At 35.5% G+C, this 18,913-nt stretch overlaps 3 protein-coding genes across 4 annotated transcripts in view; 2 read left to right on the top strand and 1 right to left on the bottom strand.

Annotated features, from left to right (window-relative positions):
* Positions 1-18,913, bottom strand: part of LOC130992114 (nucleolar complex-associated protein 2) — an 884,658-nt gene that overhangs the window by 835,435 nt on the left and 30,310 nt on the right. The window lies entirely within an intron of this gene.
* On the top strand, positions 615-2,012 carry LOC130992194 (sm-like protein LSM3A). Its single transcript, XM_057916743.1, has 2 exons — positions 615-1,001; positions 1,870-2,012. The coding sequence occupies exon 1, from the start codon at positions 666-668 to the stop codon at positions 957-959; it is 294 nt and encodes a 97-aa protein (XP_057772726.1). The 5' UTR covers positions 615-665; the 3' UTR covers positions 960-1,001; positions 1,870-2,012.
* LOC130992123 (putative pentatricopeptide repeat-containing protein At1g12700, mitochondrial) lies at positions 5,147-8,194 on the top strand. Of its 2 annotated transcripts, none has more exons than XM_057916633.1 (2): positions 5,147-7,184; positions 7,910-8,194. In XM_057916633.1, the coding sequence occupies exon 1, from the start codon at positions 5,369-5,371 to the stop codon at positions 7,163-7,165; it is 1,797 nt and encodes a 598-aa protein (XP_057772616.1). In that variant the 5' UTR covers positions 5,147-5,368; the 3' UTR covers positions 7,166-7,184; positions 7,910-8,194. The 2 variants fall into 2 exon arrangements, with proteins under 2 accessions (XP_057772616.1, XP_057772617.1); XM_057916634.1 differs by having other exon boundaries at positions 7,901-8,194.

Raw genomic sequence — 18,913 nt, 5'->3', positions numbered from 1 at the left:
TTTTGTATTTATTAAATTAAGTACAATAAAATTTGTGTTTACAGGAACATCAACCAGTCGGAAATTGACGCCGGTCGTGCACCGCCGTGTAGCATTCAGTTGTCTCTAAGGTATTTCTCATTTTCTTTATATATATTTTTTTATTACTATGTAAAATAGCATGTTTTATGGCACTCATGTGAATGTAAGTAATACAAATTGATTACATATTAATAACACATTTTAATTGGTCACCACAGTACTAATAATTCTTTAATCCATACTTTCACTGTACGCGAATAAGAGATTTATTTTAAATTTTTTTTACAAAGAATTATCTTACATTTTTTCATATATTTAATTATAAATTATATTTTTATTTCATTTTTTAAACTAATAATATACTTTATTTTATTTTATTTTTTTGAGGAATATACTTTATTCTATTTTTATGTACTAATTCTACCCCCTATAAATTGTATCTTTATTCTATTTACAACAACTTTAACAATTTTATTAAAATTAATATTCACCCTAAAAAAGACTCTATTTCGTGAACGAATAGAGTAATATACTAATTTGAAGATTGAAACATTTTCTAAGGGGACGTTTACTTTGCATGATTGATTAAAGAGAAAAAGAAAAGTTGCAGAAAATTTTGAAAAAAAAGGTGAGAAAGAAGAAAGATGGGGAGCGAAGAGGAGAGCGCCGTGAAGGAGCCGTTGGACCTCATTCGTCTCAGCCTCGATGAGCGCATCTACGTCAAGCTCCGCCACGACCGAGAGCTCCGCGGAAGGCTCCATGCTTATGATCAGCATTTGAACATGATTCTGGGTGATGTTGAAGAGATTGTTACGACAGTAGAGATTAATGATGAAACATATGAGGAAATTGTCAGGACCACAAGACGCACGGTGCCATTCTTATTTGTGAGAGGGGATGGTGTCATTTTGGTCTCACCTCCACTTAGAACAGCCTGATATCGAAGATTTGCCACAGACTTTGAAGGCCTAAAACAAAAGGTGTAACAGCCCGGCTCCAGAGTTGACGGCTGTCCCCACAGACCAATACGAGTCTTTTCTAGCGTGTTTTGTCCTCACTCGCACGCTCCCTGAGAAACTTCCCAGGGGGTCACCCATCCTGGAATTGCTCCAAGCCAAGCACGCTTAACCTTGGAGTTTCTTCCGTGTGGGCACCAGAAAAGAAGATGCATCTTATTGATATGAGTAGCCCAATCAAATCCTTTAAGCTCTCCTCGAATATGCAGTCCCATACCTGCATATTCTTGAAATCCCTCTCGTTCGGGTGTGTTCCGGTTCATCCCTGCGCCCCTCCGCTTGGAAGTCTTAACCGGAGCCGCTCTTTGTCCGTGCCTCTTTGCACCGGCGATCACTCCGTACTTCGTCCCCGGGCGTCACAGGCCCACCAGCTTCCGCTTGGTTCGTCCCCGAACCACACCGTACTGGGAGAGGTTCGGCTCTGATACCACTTGTAACAGCCCGGCTCCAGAGTTGACGGCTGTCCCCACAGACCAATACGAGTCTTTTCTAGCGTGTTTTGTCCTCACTCGCACGCTCCCTGAGAAACTTCCCAGGGGGTCACCCATCCTGGAATTGCTCCAAGCCAAGCACGCTTAACCTTGGAGTTTCTTCCGTGTGGGCACCAGAAAAGAAGATGCATCTTATTGATATGAGTAGCCCAATCAAATCCTTTAAGCTCTCCTCGAATATGCAGTCCCATACCTGCATATTCTTGAAATCCCTCTCGTTCGGGTGTGTTCCGGTTCATCCCTGCGCCCCTCCGCTTGGAAGTCTTAACCGGAGCCGCTCTTTGTCCGTGCCTCTTTGCACCGGCGATCACTCCGTACTTCGTCCCCGGGCGTCACAAAAGGTTTCCATGTGTAATCATGCAATGAAACTGTTATCTTTTGCTCCTCAAGAAATTGGGTAGAACTTCTAGATTTGTTATGTATTCTCTCTAAAGAATGATTGTTTCAACGTTTATTCATGTCAAAAATTAAGGTAAAAAAAATACTTTGCATGATTGATAAAATGCATAATTGAGTATTTTTATCCTGAATAGTAGGATTGTTCCAATCCCATCCTTTCATTGGGATAAGAATCCAGCAAAACTAGTTTGAATAATAAAAATAATCAAGGGCCTTGGGATATTCCAAAGTTACAATCCATTAAAGTAAACAAGGAATTAACCTTACCATTTTTATCTATCAATGCTAATCCTCCAAAGTAAACACCCCTAAATGAATTCAAATTAAATAATTATTTGGACTTGGTTGTTCATCAATGAATCTATTCTTCAGGTTTCAATATATGGTCACTATTTGGGAAGTGTTTTATCATATGACATCCTTTGCCATCAAGATACTCTTTATTCACCATTCCCGATGGAGTGGATGTACAAGGAACGAGAAAAAAGCGAGACAGATGACTTATTGAGGAAGTCCCCAACTCAGACGTGGGACATGAGAGGGCTGTGAACTCTGGAGGTGAAAGTGTAGTCGGTGATGCAGATAAGGAACAAGAAAAAAGTGACGCACATTAATTGTTCTATGGGGAATGACTTATCACAGAGAATACTCTAAGTAGCATGAAATGTGAGATTGAAACATGTGATGATGAACCAAGTGACAAGAATATCGCAGATAATGACAAAGATGAAATGATCAAATCACTTAGGGAAGAATATCTGTATTTGTCCTTGTATCTTAATTCTCTCTAACCACTCCCTTCCCTCTCAGATTGAAGCAGGAAGTGGTGATATAGGTATGGATTGTGTGGTTTCAAGGTGGTATACGACTGATTTAAGCATGTTAAAACTTAAATGGTTTTACTAAGTCAAATCTCCTGCATTTGACGTGAACTACTGGTAGTGAAATGCACATATCGGTAAAGGTGATGTAAACGAACCTGATAATGTTCAAGTTGGGCGAGAGATTCTGTCAAGAGTTATACCCCGCAAATAAGTTAGAATTCAAGGTAACTTAATTTCTGTTATTTCTTCTGCTTTTGTTACATGGGCTTTAAGGAGTTTTGATGAATACAACTTTATTTTCATGTCAGGTTGATGCATTCTTTGCTGTGGGATCTCCCTTCGTAATGTTCGTATTGGGATTGGTAGTTACTAGCTCTTTCAGATTTACTTGCCTAATAATTCATACCCTACATACAAATATACTTGTCTAATAATTCATACCATATAATTCATACAGTATATACAAATATATTTGCCTATTAATTCATACCATATAATTCATATACTTGATAATTCATATAGTACATTCAAAAATACTTGGCTAATAATTCATACAGTACATTCAAAAATACTTGGCTAATAATTCATACAGTACATTCAAATATAATTGCTTAATAATTCATACAGTTGAATTGTGTAGGTAACCTGGAATTATGTTGGATTATGATTAATGGTAATATAAATTACATGTATGAATATTTGAAGATAGGTTTCTTAATTTCATACAGTACTGTGAATTGTAGATACTTGTCCTTCATCATAAAAGTGGCGTCGACTAGTTTCTGAATTCTCCATATAAATAGTGTGAAATTTGTGAAAATATGTTTTCTTTTCTTTTCTTTTCTTTTACATTTATGTGTATTAAAGATATGTATGGAACGTGATATATATGTAAATAACATAATCCCCTTAATTAAGGAAATTTTGGATATGAAAAACATGAAATTACTATCCTAACCTATGGGGCTGCTGGCGTTAGTTACATGGATTAAAAATGATTCAAATCTGGCCGTCCAAAATTTACGATCTAAGGGTCTATATTGGTTCCTATTTTATAGCCTAAAATGTGTTTTTATTTTAGCCTCCCCTATATATATATATATATATGGAAGATGTTCTAATAAAAACCTCTGTTAAAATGAGAACTAGGAACCTAATATTGACCTTTTAAATATTAGATCTAATGGTTAGGATTTAGTCAACAAAAGAAACTGTGCATCTATTATATTTTACTGTGCACTTAAAAAATATGTAATTTATGCAATTGAAACCAACAATGCAAAATACTCAAGCAAATCGAAATTGTGCATCTATGCAATTGAAACTGTGCATCTATGCAATCGAAATTGTACATATGTAGTTTAATCTCAACCCTCTATTTAATTTAAATCAATGGCTTTAAATTGGTTCCTAGTTTTCATTTTAAGAGGGGTTTTTATATTAACCTTATCCTATATATATATATATATATATATATATATATATATATATATAGAGAGAGAGAGAGAGAGAGAGAGAGAGAGAGAGAGCCAAATAAGGTCGTATCTACATAAATTGATTACTAATGATTTGTCTGGTTTAGTATCTGATATTTTATTCAAATATTTTATCTAAGTGTTTATTTCTTTTACATGTATAATTTTTTAATAATAATCATTTTAAAATAATCAAAAGTTTTTATTTTATGATACTTCTGTTATTAAAAGTTATTTATATTTTAATAGGAATATTTTGTCTCCTTACTCGTTATTTTGAAAATTGTCATCCTTGATTGTCTTTTTCGTGTGCACGTGAAAGTACATGACTTTTATACGATACATAAATTTAGATTTCAATTTCCTCCTAAAACAAAATGAAAAGTTAGAGTGAAAGCATACCATAAAAGGAGTGAGGAAAAGTAGAAAGAGGATAAGTAGGATCTAGTGATAGTTCTTAAGAGCATCCACTATGGGATGCTCGAAATTGGGCTCGAACCTCCCCCCCCCCCCCTCGAAATTGGGCTCGAACCTCCCCTCCCCCCCCCCCCCCCCCCCCCCCCCCCCCCAAATTGCAGGTGCGTGAGCCCTCCTTGGAATTCCGCTTCGGGCTTAGAGAGGGATTTGGTTGGGCGCGTGATTTAAACGGCCCAATCACAGTATTTCGTGCAATTTAAAAAATAAAATAAAAAATCAAATTTTCGTCCGTTGCAGATTTATGGCCGTTGTTTTTTGGTCGTTCGGCCCTTTTTTTTCCACTTTCTTTTATAGGATTGCAATTTTTATTTCAATCAATCTAGGGTTAATTTTTAAATTTAATGAAATTTGAGTAGTTAGATTTAATGTTAATTTTAATTAAAAATAATATTAAAATTAAATACAAAATGAAAATACAAATTTAAATTATTGAAGGACTTGTGTCTTCTCTCTGTAAAAGTGAATGATTTAAATGATAGTGAAAAAATAGTTGGACAAATGATTTAAAAAAAAAAAAAAAGAGAAATAGAAAACACGAGGGAACGCTGTTTAGAAGAGCGGATTCAAAGCTAAAAAAACGCATTTGGCCCTTTTCACCCGAAACAACGAGAAACCCCCAAACATAAAGAGATCCACTCGAGAATAGTCGAATCTCGCTCGCTGCCATGGATTTCCAAAGAATTATCTTCAATTCTTCATTCAAATCTTCCACTTTTCACATTGCTTCTCTACCTTTTCACTCATTTCCTCTACCCACATCCAATTTTCATAATGTCAGCCACCAAATCCAAATGAGGCACTTTTCCCGCAAACCCAGATCCAATTTTGATAATGTCAGCCACCGAATGAGCCAACTTTCCGGCAAACCCAGATTCGATTTCGGATCTCTGCGTGAGCCAGATGATGCTATAGCTCTATTTGAGGAAATGGTGAGAATGCATCCCCGCCCTTCTGTTATTGATTTCAATAAATGTTTGACTGCTGTAGTGAAGATGAAACAACACTCTGTCGCCCTTCATCTGTTCGTCAAAATGCTTCGAAGTGATGTTCCTGTAAATCACTACACCTTGAGTATTGCGATTAATTGCTGTTGCGGACTGATAAGACCTGATTGCGGGTTTGCGATTTTAGGCAGCTTTTTCAAGCTTGGGCATGAGCCTACTGTTGTAACCTTCACCACTCTCATCAAAGGTCTTATGTTGGTTGGAAAGATTGTAGAGGCGTCAAAACTGTTGGAAAAGATGTCGGTCGAAGCTGATGTAGTAACTTATAGCACTGTGCTCAATGGATTGTGCAAAGCTGGACATACATTCGAGGCGCTTGATTTGCTCAGGTTATGGGAAAAAGGAAGCTGCAAGCCCAATGTATATGGTTACAACACAATAATTGATCGTCTATGCAAGGACGGAATGGTTGACAATGCTCTCCGACTCTTCTCCACCTTAGCTGATAAGGCCATTTCACCAAATGTTGTGACATATACTTCGATGATTCAGGCGTTATGCAATTTAAGGAGATGGGATGAAGTTGAATACATGTTAAAGGAGATGGTGGCTAATGAGGTCTACCCAAATGTATTCACCTGTAGTATTTTGGTGGATGCTTTTTGTAAAGAGGGAAGGATGGAAGAGGCGAACAATATTTTGGAATACATGAAGCCCAACATTGTCATTTACAATGCATTGATCAATGGATATAGCTTGGAAGGTGAAATGGACAAAGCCAAAAGCATGTTAAATTTAGCGGTGAAATCTGGATTCAAGCCAAATATTGTAAGCTACAGTAATTTGATGAACGGGTATTGCAAAATAGGACGAGTGGATGAAGTTTTGCGTCTTTTTAACACAATTCTTGCAGAAGGACTAGAGCTCGATGTTGTTTCTTATACCATCATGCTACATGCCTTATTTCGTGAAGGAAGATGTGAAGATGGTTTAAATTTGTTCAAAGAGATGGAGGCTCAGGACTTGTGCATTGCTCGTCGCATTGGTGAAGCATTTTCGATGTTGCATTCCATGGAAGATAAAGGCATCATTCCCAACATAGTAACATACAATGTTCTAATTGAGGGATTGTGCAGTAATAATAAAGTTGACGGGGCAAAAGATCTTTTTGACGAGCTTCCATCCAAAGGTTTGCAGCCTAATGTAGTAACATATACAATCCTTATTGGTGCACTTTGCAGAAAAAGGCGGATAGAGGAGGCAAAGGACTTATTGATTCAAATGGTAGACAAAGGTCACTTGCCTAATAGAGTGACGTACAATATTTTTGTTAAAGGTCTTCTCAAAACGAACAAGATGGATGATGCAAAGTCGCTCTTGGAAGAGATGAATTCAAGGGGCTTCATACTTGACACCACTACTTTGCCTGTCTTGGAAGAGAATAATTCAAGGAGCTGCACACTTGATGCCACTACTTTTTCGATGCTGCTTGAAGAGTTTGGCAACGGAAGATCGTGATAGTGCTCTCTTTAATAAGGTTAAGAAATTTGTACCGAAAAATATCTATTCTGTTTTTGATTGACATGAGAAACCATCTATGGTATCCAATTTATCATCATTATAGATTTGAAACTTAATTTCTACTTGATTTGATTGGAGTTTGACTACATTATTGATTTGAAGCAATGGAACTAGATACGAGTATGAGGAACTTAGGAAATGAATGATCAAGGAAAATAATGACAAAACATAGTCGTTTTCTTAATGTTTTACAGTTTTTGTCTTTTTTTTGGTTCTTGTTAACTTTTCAGCTTTTCAATCAATCACAACATGCTTTGCTTTTAATGCGTGGAAATGTGGTGAATAAAATACCTCAACGTCTACTACCAAATGCTTTTAATTTCTTGGTTGTTAACTTGTAATTGTCATTTTTTTTGTTTTCCAGCTCACTAAAGTGATAATATCTGCAATGCAAAGTGTTGCATCATTGATTTTAGAAGCTGCTTTGCCTTTGTGGAATAAATTTGTGGTGGTGAAATTCTGTATTTCAATATTAGCTATGAGTGCCCTGTCTTGTGAGTTTATATCTGTTACTTGGTCTTCACTGACCTTAGCATGCTCTTGAATCTTGTAGTAATATTGTCACTTTGTCTACAAAAGTGTTGTTGATAATCTTTGTGTTCTTAATGGTTCCAAATGTAGATTAGTCATAAACTAATTTTGCTGAAAACTTCATTGCTCTAACTATTTGAGATGCTGCAGATCTTCTGATGAAACTAAGTCAAACGCGCAGACCAGGCCTTGATCTCTTTCTATTCTTGTTCAAGTTTTACTCCATCTCTCAAATCATCAATTAATGCATTTCCAAGCCTCGTACGGGCCTTTGTTTTTTTTTTTTCAAATGGACAAGAAAATCTTGAAACTGAGGAGGTTTGATTTCATCAAATTTGGAGTAATTTTCTGTAATTTTGTTGGATCTTTATGTAATTTTATTGTTGTTGTAATGTTATATTTCACCATCCCAAATTATTCTAGAGCTTTTATTGGCATAGTTGATTTAAGTCTAATATTAAATATAACCAAGAATTTTAAAAATATTAATACCACTAAATATTTTACACACAAAATAATTTGTGGGTCAGCATAATTTTCCTGCATCTCTCCGGAGAAGATGTTTTAGTCTTTCACTATAAAAAAGTGAGTGCATTATTCTCAATATATATGTGCATGAAATTATGAATCTACAGATAAAAAATTATATATTGTGCATGGGAATTCAACATTGGAAGAGAATATATGGTTGCATTACTCATTTTGTTCTGAATTGGGCTAAGAAATGGGTTATTCTCTGCATATCGTGAGTAGGCTTTCAGCTGCTTTACCTAAAGCAGACGAAGTAGTTGTTGAAAGAGTCATCGCGCTGCAGAAACGAGGCATCTCCGGTGGGCAGAGTAATATCAAAATTTTACATATATACGAAATCTAATTACAAAAACAAAGAGTAATATCATAACTATATAACATATCATGTATAAAACGACATGCTAAATATCTTACTATCGGGGATGATCAGTATTTTTTTAAAATCGGGCAATATACCGATCATTTAATTATATCTTTTTTTCCCTCCCTTTTTTACTCTCTTCTCCCATCAATTTTTTCTCTTATCTTCTTATTTTTCATTTTGATTACTTTCTTAACATCTTCAAATTTGATTCATGAAAAAATATTCAATATACATCGTAAATTTAAGTTCATGATAAAATTATTAATATGATATAAAAATCATTAAAAATAAATTTAAATATCTTACACGTAAAAGGACCATCTTCCAAAATAATGTTGGTTTATATCGTGAAATTTGATTTATGAAAAAAAAAATCAATATGTATCTTAAATTATAGATTAAGGGAAATTCACGAACTCAATTTGATTATCCTTTGTTACTAAGTATCTGGCGGAGGTGGTTCCGGCCAATGCCAAGGTACACAATACCAAGCTATAAGATAAGACCCAAGGGCCAAGGCTTTTGCTTCCGGTTAAATGAAGGTCGGAATTCGCCGGAGGAGCCATGTTGTTCGTTGGACTTATCCTAGCTCTTAATTCGGCTATATTGCATTTGAATTTAAACATAGAAGGTATTCACCAATTTTCAAACAAGCTTCATTGAGGTATACTTATCTGTTACACAGAGTAGAGCCACTATTATGACAACAAACGTCCTGTTATTATTCCATACCATCTAGGTGGTTCTTAAACTATAGATGTTGCACGTGCGTGCCTCTTTGTGCTCATGCATCATCGTCAAGGATTAGCTGCACCTTCTCAAGCATTTGTGACTGCTGTTAGGGTGGGTATTGTTTGATGTATTCCTTTAGTTCACGAGATTTTCTCTGCCGCTTGCTTGATTTATAAAGGCTTAATAGCGACTAAATACACAAATTTCCACACATGATTTTTTGTTTTGCACGTGCGCCTCCAAACACACGAACTTTCACTTTTATCTTTTATTTTGCACATGATGAACATTTTTGGTAAATGAATGTTGAGGTGGAAACTAAAGGATGTATTAATGAATAAACAAGATGCAGCCACTAAAAGTGCTAAAAAGAAATATATGAGTACTGGCTTCTATGGCTTCATGTTCCACTTCTTCTTGATTCATTAATACATTTTTTAGTATTGTTTGATATATTGCTTTAGTTTACAAGATTTTGTCTGTTGCTTAATTTAGTTATGAATCTTAAGCTCCTTTGATGAGGTTAAAGTGCTGACAATTTGTGAACTGAGAAGCAACGATGGTGAGGATGGTAAACATATTCTCCCTATGCTTTTCATTTGCTTCTATGTAGATTTACTGGTAGTCATAACACTACAAGAATCTGGCCAATTACCGACGGAATTTTCCATCGGTAAAGTGCGAAATTCCGTCAGTAAATCAATATACCGACGGATCAACGACGGCCGCCGCGTGTCGCTGTAAAAGTGGTCGGTAAAAAAATTACCGACGGAATTTCGCATCCGTCGCTAATTACCGACGAAAATACCGACGGACCGTCCGTAGGTAAGCACGCGACGAAGCCGGCGTCGTCTGAAATCAGCGACGGAAATGACCGTCGGTATTAGCGACGGAAATGAATTCCGTCCCTATTTTTTTACAAAAAAATAATAATTTTTTTTTTTAATATCAATCTAACTTTATTCTCCACAAGTATTTTTGGTATTTCAAATGTATTTTGAACTTAATTGCATACGTTAAGACGAACTTCCCAGTGGGTCACCCATCTTAGTTGTGCTCTAAGTTAAGCACGCTTAATCTTGAAGTTCTTTTCGAGTGCTCACCAATACAGAACATGCGTATTATTACACAATTTATTCCATGCGACCGTCGCACCGTATGCGACAGGTTCGCCCGGCCCGTTTAGAGATCCGATCAGATCCAGTTATTTAAAATATAAAAGCTTTTTTTACATTTTTTCCCTCATTTTGTTTATTTCCCTCTCTCTCTCTCTCTCTCTCTTAGTTAGGGTTTCCGCTGCTCCCTCCCCCCTCTCCTCTCCTTCCTAGATTTAATTGAATATTCTCCTACTGCGGCGAGGAGAGAGTCATGGTCTTCACCATGAACAGCAAGGAAAACGTCGGGGGGTCGATCCTACTGTTGGATTTGTATACTGAAAGCAAGAATATTTTATGCTTGTATACAATGATTCCTGTGTTCACTGTTTTATCTCTTATCTGTTTGTGTTCATGATTGCATATGTATGTTCTCTATCTCTAATATAAGTAGATTATATGGTGTGTTGTGGATCACAGAAGACCATATAATTGGATTAACCTTAAGAGATATAATATAATCACAGCCGAGATGACTTTAGGACGAGTCATCGTTTTAGGTTGCGGTATAGATGGAAGTAGTTTGTCTTGACTACTTATCTATACTAGTACGTCATAACGTATTGATAGGACCACAGTGAGATGTATTCTTCTATCTGACTTAAGTGAAGAATCAAGATCTCGGAGACTTAATAAAATCTTAATACTAATAAGATTTCGAATATATATGTTAATTCGTATATCACTTTGATTTACTATGAGTGAGAGTTATATAGTAACTTGAGTACTCTGTATCTTGGGTGATAGCGGTTAATATATGATATTTGATTATCTGTATTAGTACTCGTATCCGATAGAGGATAATGACATCCCCTTAAGGAGCTCAATAATATTTATTGCGTTAAACCCTGCAGGTTGATTAAGTTCAGATGCAATAATAAGGTTTGAGTGGTACTACTTAAGGATTATAAAGAGATTAATTAATTAAGGCTGTCAGAGCTCTAATTAATTAATGGATGTCAGATATTTTAAATACGAGGATTTAATAAGTATAAATACAAGCCTCGACTCATCATCGGCAATAAAGGGGTAAGTCAATATTGGTTATCTAGTGGAATGAACTAATATTTATAAATTAATTATGGTCTGGGCTGACCATAGATAATTAATTTATTTGAGGCCCATCTTTATTCCTTGTATTTGGTCCCTGGACTGGCCCAAAGTCTCCTAGTCCAAGAAGGGCTAGAAATCGCCCAACACCCATAACCTACGCCCCTCTCTGTATTTTCTTATTTAAATACAGCTGTCAGCTCTCAGGAAATACACACTGATAAAATTAGGGTTTTTGAGAGAGCTGTGAGGTGCAGGAAACGTGTGGAAATTTCTAGCTTGGGACTTTCATAGTTCGTTGTCCATCCAACGGTGAAAGCTGAGCGGGATACAGTTCAGAATATCAGAACTGGAGTCATTCGATTCGATCATCGACAGCCTCTGCATACAGTTTACAAGTAAGTATTCCTAACACCTATGTGCAGCTGTTAAATTCATAGGAGCATGTTAGGAATTAATCGTTGTATGATGAATTAATAATAATCCAAGAAACGATCATCGGGCAAACGGAGCATTAATTCAGTTTAATATTCCTTCACCTACGCCACGGGAGAATCAACGTCCTCATCAACTTCCCCCTCTGCGGTTTCACCGCGTTCTAAAATCTGGCTAACAGTCATCTAGGGTCATAAGAGCACAAATTATTCCCTCAAGTAGAGGAGATTTTCCAAACCGGAGCGACGCTGAGCAAAGCCGAGATCGGCGAGATCCTGATATCGAGTGGATCTGTGCTGCGCGTGGAATTTGGCGTCTCGGGTCGGAAAGAGATTGAGTGAATCCGTGCTGCGGAAGGTGTCTTGCAGAAGCTAGATTTTATTCACATATGTCTTATTTGGGGAGTTTGACTTATTCAATATATGTATGATGATTATTTCATGAAGCAGCAGTTTTGGGGATTTTGGACTAATGTTGGTTTTCTTTTATTGAGTAAATCTTGATTGTTGAGGTTTTCTCTAGTATGATTTACGATGTGACAATAGACATTTGTAGCCAAAAGCATATAGTTTATGACTTTGATAGCCACCACTTTTAAAGAATGACTTTGGGGGTCAAAATGGAATGAAAAGACAATCTCACCCTTACTAATTGTTGAATAAAAATAAATTGAATTTACTCCTCACCCACCTCCAACTGCCGACTTAGCAGCTCTTACTCCTCACCCACCCCTCTTCATCGTCTCTCTCTCTCTTTCCATTTTCATTTTGGCTTCAATTACTCTCTCTTCCTCACCATTAATGAAACTGTCGATCTTCTTCTTCATCGTATCTTTGATTTTCGTAGGTTAAGATGGTCCGTACAGCTAAATTAATGTGATAATAAATGTTAATGTAAGGTAGGTTGATGAAGAAATGGATGAAAAGTGAATTTTTGTTCTTCTTCCTCATTCTTTTCTTTTTTTGGTGGAAACCCACGAAAAATTTCCCCAAAAAAATAGCGATTTTTTTATTTGAAAACACTTGGGTCGGACGAAATTCTTTGGGCATTCTGATTGTATTTAGGTATGTATGTTAAATTTATAGCAAATGTATCAATTGTATATCTTATTTTTCGATTTTAGTGAGCTATGAATAGTAATTTTGCAGAATACAGTTGTATTTGTAAATGACACAGTTAAGAATATATTGATATCAAATTCATGATTTGTTGTTTTGTAATGAAAAAATTTAGTTTATTCACGTCTAAGACCACATTGAGTGTGAAAAATATAAAATAAATGGTTGATTTTGATGACACAGTTGGGAGCTATGAATGTGTTCTTAGCTACACAATTGGGAGCTCAACTGTTCTTAATAACACAGTTGAGCTTAACTGTGTAGTTAGAAACACAGTTGCATCCACAATTAAAAAAAATGATGTGCACTGTTGAATTAAATACACAGTTGACATATTATTTATGAATTAACTTAATTATTACTATTTGAATTTGTTATTAATTATTTGAATTTGTTAATTAATTATTATTTGAATTTGTTATTAATTATTTTTTGTTAATTAATTATTATTTGAATTTGTTAATATATTCATTAACAAATGATTTGAATTACAAGCTCATAAAAATCTTAATAATTTATTATTAAAAATTAATAAATATTTAATTTTGTTAAATTAGCTAGTTAATTAAGTGACTAATTAAGTATATTAATTATTTTTTTGTTAATTAAGTTACATATATATATTTTTTAAATACAATATTTATTTTCTACACAGTTGATTATGTAAATATTGTGCACAGTTGAATTGTATATACAGTTGAACTCAATTACTTTACGTGATTTATTTGCAGATATGTCGTCGCAACGTGTAGCAATTCGTCATGGTGGTCATTGGGAGAGATCTATGGTGGTCATTGGGAGAGATCTAATTACATAGGTTGGGACAAGGTTATTGTATACATGCATGTGAGTTTGTTATATTATGATAATCTAGTACGAGAGATTAACGAGCAACTGGATTGTGGTGAAAGCGTCTTTGATTTTTTGTTTCACTACCTGACGAGCATGAGCGATGGTAGGAGAACAAAAGTTGCTTTAAAAAATGATGCAGATTTTTTTCGATTGCTTTTGAAACAGAATGACTATCCAGTAGTATACGTGGTCAAGAAAGGCAAACTATCAGCTACAGGTGTAGAAAACCGCACTGAATCAAGGCGTTTTGGCGATGGCAAGCGTCATACATCCTACAGACAACACCAACACATCATAACATCTAAAGATGTTGCTTTCTTTCGTCTTCCCACCCCTAAAGATGTTGCTCACCAGCTTTCTCAATTCTTTCACAGCACCGACTTGGTCAACTTCTTTATCTGTTGCAACAAATAATCTGCCAAGCCAAACCACACATAATGTGATTAATTAGCTAAGCTTAAGCTTAGTCAAGGATCCCAAGTCTGAAGAAACAATCAAGGATTAGTAATAATTGATAACGAAATTACAAAGCTATAAATCTTGTGACAATAATCCACCTGATATGCAACATACGACAGCAGAGACAAGGATGGGATTACAAAATTAAAGCTATCAAAGTTATTCGTAATGCTTCAAGATGTCAATTGCAGTAATATACAGAGACCAGGATTGATACTGCAGGTTCAAGTAAACACAAGAACAAGACAAAATTAGAGTTATTAGATTCTTAGTTCCAAGAATGCATAAAATGATGAACAATCTTCAGGAGTGCATTATCTGTTCTATTCACATTCTAAACCTTTAATTTTGATAATGAAGGCATGGAAAAAGATATTAAATTCTACTAATTTTCTACTACTATATTGAAATTTTCTTTTACACACACACACATACATATTGTGTATTTTAAAAAAATAACTAGATATTATGTTTGTATATTTCATAATTTTTTTAATTATAATACAATTTATGTTGTATAATAGCTGCGAAGTAATATATATTGGTTCATCCTATAACTCTTTCTTAAAAATTTGTATTAATTTTAATATAACTTTGTAATGATTATTAATTATATATATTAAAAATATAATTTTAAATATGATTTTTAATTTATATTTATATATAAAAAATGTAGTTATTTACATTATTTATTTAAATGATACTCCCTCCATCCAAGAAAGAACTTCATATCTTTCCTTTTTTGGTTGTCCATAAAATAACTTCCTATCTATTTTTGGACTATACCCCACCACTTATAATAACTCTTACTTTCACTTTTTCACAACTCTCAATATTAATTATAATACTTTTTCACCACTCTCAATACACTCAACAACTTTTTCTCCACTTTTAAAACACTCAATAATATTTTTTCTTAAAACGCGTGTCACTCCCTCCTAGGAAGTTCTTTCGTGGACGGAGGGAGTATTGTTTAATTTCGTTTGCTCGCAAGAACGTCACAAATGTACTAGTTATATACTCCCTCCGTCCCGTTAATAATGACATGTTTTTCTTTTTGGATTGTCCCGTTATTGATGGCACGTTTCCTATTTTAGAAAAAATAAGGGAGTGATTAATGTTAATGAAATTCCTAATTAAAAGCCTAATTAAACAACTTTAAAAATAAAAAAGGGCACGCGTCTCTCTCTCTCAATAGAATTGGAACCGTCTCTTGTTCACTCCATTCCATTTAATTTATGCTCATGCCCGCCGCTCTCTCTCTCTCGAATCTGAAACCCTAAAGTTTTTCTTCGCCTGAAATCTCTATCTCACACCTGCTGCCCCTCGTCGCCTTGTTAGGCTGTAAGCCGCCGCCCCCTCTGAATTGGTCTCTCACTAATTTGGCCTCCACCATCGTCCCCGATTGAAAATTTCCAATGAAGTAAACCCTTACCAAAATCATATTTGTCTCTCTCTTCGTCTTCCGCCTATCGTCGCCTTTCTCTGTGAGTCCGTTTGAAAAATATGAGGGATCTAACAGAAGGATGTCAAAAGACTACGGAGATTCATATGATTGGGAATGGATGGCTTCTTTACAGACATGGATCAAGGTCAAGGTGATTGAAGATCGAATCAGAGAACGAGGTGGCCTGGCTTTAGCCCAACAAGGTAAAGGCCCTATCATTACTCATATGGTCTCCGATGAACTGTCTGTATCATCTTCTCCCGCTAATTGTGATGCTTACCCCGATTTCTTTTTTCTGTGTGAGGAAAATTGGCAACACAGGGAAATGGGCGATGGCGAGTTGCGGATGTTAAAAACCCTGCTTCCTGCCTTTTTTATGGTGCTACCCTAATCCCTAATATGCTCTTCCTGGTTTGCTAATATGTGGCCGATTGATTTTTTGGCTTAATTTGAAATTGGCTATTGCATGTGGGATTTGCAGTGTTTATTGGTGTGGCATGAGTGTTATGTGGGTCTGAAATGATGATTCAATTGTCAAATGTTAGGTCCATGTTTGTTTTTAAAACTATGATTGATTTAACTTTGAATGAGTTTAAAGTTGCTTGATCTTTATTGGTTCCTTTGTGCTTATTGGTTTTGTATCCTTATTGTAAGCCTATGTGATTGGGGTTGTTGCTGTTTGATGTTGTTGGCCGCTGTTTGAATGTTTGTTTAACCACTGATTGTGGTGTTGGTGGCTGCTGCTGTGAGATGTTTGTTTGAGTGTTAATTTTTGACCACTGAGTGTGGTGTTGTTGGCTGTTGTTTGATGTTTGTTTGAATGTTAACTTCACCACTGATTGTGGTGTTGTTGGCTGGTGTTTGTGCATTAAACATATAGGGCAGATGAAACTTCCATTAAACATTCACACATATCTTCAATTACAAAATGGCAGATGCATTTACAAAATGAATTTCAAAAAAATGTTTGGTCATTCACTGTTTTTAATCACAAAATACTGCATTATTCTTCCAAAATGCTTCCTCCTTCCAAAATGTTTCCTTCTTCCACATCACAAACCTTCATGACCTTGAATTTGAAGGTTATGCACCATCACCTCAAGCTCATTTGTGCATCCTGCATTCACTCCCAACTGTTGCACTATTATGGATAGTGCTCCATGCTCAATTAGATAAGATATGCACTCTCTAACAAGTTCACTTGGAACTTGGAGATTCAGTGGGAGCATATCCTGCCTAATTAGTGCATCCTTCGTCATATGAAGAATTTTGTAGCTATTCCTCCCTTTAACTTTCAGAATTTCAATCATGCAACTCTGTAAGCTCAAAAACACTTTGTTCAAAGTGTTTGGGCTTAATTCATTGAATGAATTAATGACATCATTCACAAGATCACCTACACTGTTACAAACTGATTCAGTTTGTAGGGACTATATTGCCCTAAACCACCCCAGATCATTGATGTTTGTATCTGGGGAGTTAGGTGGTTGATTTATCAAATAAATATCAAAATCATCTACTGAAGCTACAGCTCTAAAATCTGGGTCTGAGTCTTGTATGTGAGGCCGCATTATCTTGTTGTATGTAGATGGTTTTGCTAGCATTTGCTGGCCATTTTGCTTTAATAGCAGGAACAATCTGTTTTTTTTTTTTTTTTAAAGAATGCATTCACACTTTAAAACATAGGATTCCAAACTGCCACTTCATTAACTAAGCATACAAAGAAACTAAATGAATTTGGTACATGATATTGGTGCATTTAGGGCAGGATTTCAGGCAGCCTTTGTACCTTGTTTATAAAGCAATCTTTCACAATTTCTTTTGTGATGTTTTGTATGGGCTTGAGCTCTATTGTCCCTGCATCCCTGTTTTTGCTTTTCCTTTTGGCTGGCACTAATTATGTGAATGGAAATATTCCAATCTTCCTATCAAACAAGCAGTTGCCATCATCATCAAATACTGGCCAACATAAAGCACACATGAACATCACTTTTTGGATGAATTTTTTGCTCTTGCATATCCTATGCGGTTCTGTCTCTTCAGGGGTGAGGTAGAACCTTTGTGATGTTTTTATGATGTAGAACCACTTTTCATCAATGTGGACTGTGTTGTGCATGCTTTTAAATGACAAACTCCTAACAATCCTATTCCATTCTAGAGCTTCTAAGGAAAACCGTAGCCTAAGTAACTTGTTTGGAGCCGTAAGATCAGGCTTAGTTGCATTTGTATGTGCTCTGATCAGCCCTGATTTAATCCACCTGCCAACTGTGGTTTTACTGCATCCAATCCCACATGCTAGCCTTCTAATTGTAGATCTTTTTGTCAAGTTTATGATATCAATCAATCCTAAATCAATTTCTACCCTTTTTCTTCTTGGATTTGAAGGTTTTTTACTCAAACAACTAATTACCTCACTACGATCATTTTGCTTTTTTGCAGCTGCCCAAAGTTGACTAATGGTTCGTCGGGAACTCTTCCACTTTTGCACCGCTGCAGTGAGCTTCCCTCTGCCTGGTTTGCCGTTTTTGCTCCCTTCAAGAAGGAATTGAAGTATAGCTGCCCTCTCAAAGGAAGAAAGATCATTTCTTCTAGCCATTGTAGTTTTTCTTTTGATTTTGGGAGTTAGCTTCTGTAAATGATCTGAAATGTATGCCCTATTTATAAAGGGTTTAACTTTATGCCCTTTTTAAAAAATGAGGGAGATTTGAAAAATTATGATATTTTTAATGAGATGTGCATATTCTGAAATTTGGCTTCACTTTGGCGCCACTTTGAAATTTTGGTTACTGCAATTATTTTGGCAAATTGATTCAGATTTTAGTGGCGCCACTAGTTTGGTTTGCCTTTTCCTTTTTTGAGATCAATTAAAAAAAAGTACATTCATTTAATTAATGCTTATTAAAAATCAAATTAATAAAAAATTTAAAGTCATAAAAATAAATAAAAAATAAAATAAAGTCTTTATTTATATTGATAAAATATAAATATTCCTTAATCACAAACTTAAACATG

This window comes from Salvia miltiorrhiza, chromosome 7, assembly GCF_028751815.1.
Source record: "Salvia miltiorrhiza cultivar Shanhuang (shh) chromosome 7, IMPLAD_Smil_shh, whole genome shotgun sequence".
Lineage (NCBI taxonomy): Eukaryota > Viridiplantae > Streptophyta > Magnoliopsida > Lamiales > Lamiaceae > Salvia > Salvia miltiorrhiza.
The sequence above is the reverse complement of the archived record's forward strand: the minus strand, read 5'-3'. Positions and strand labels throughout refer to the sequence as shown.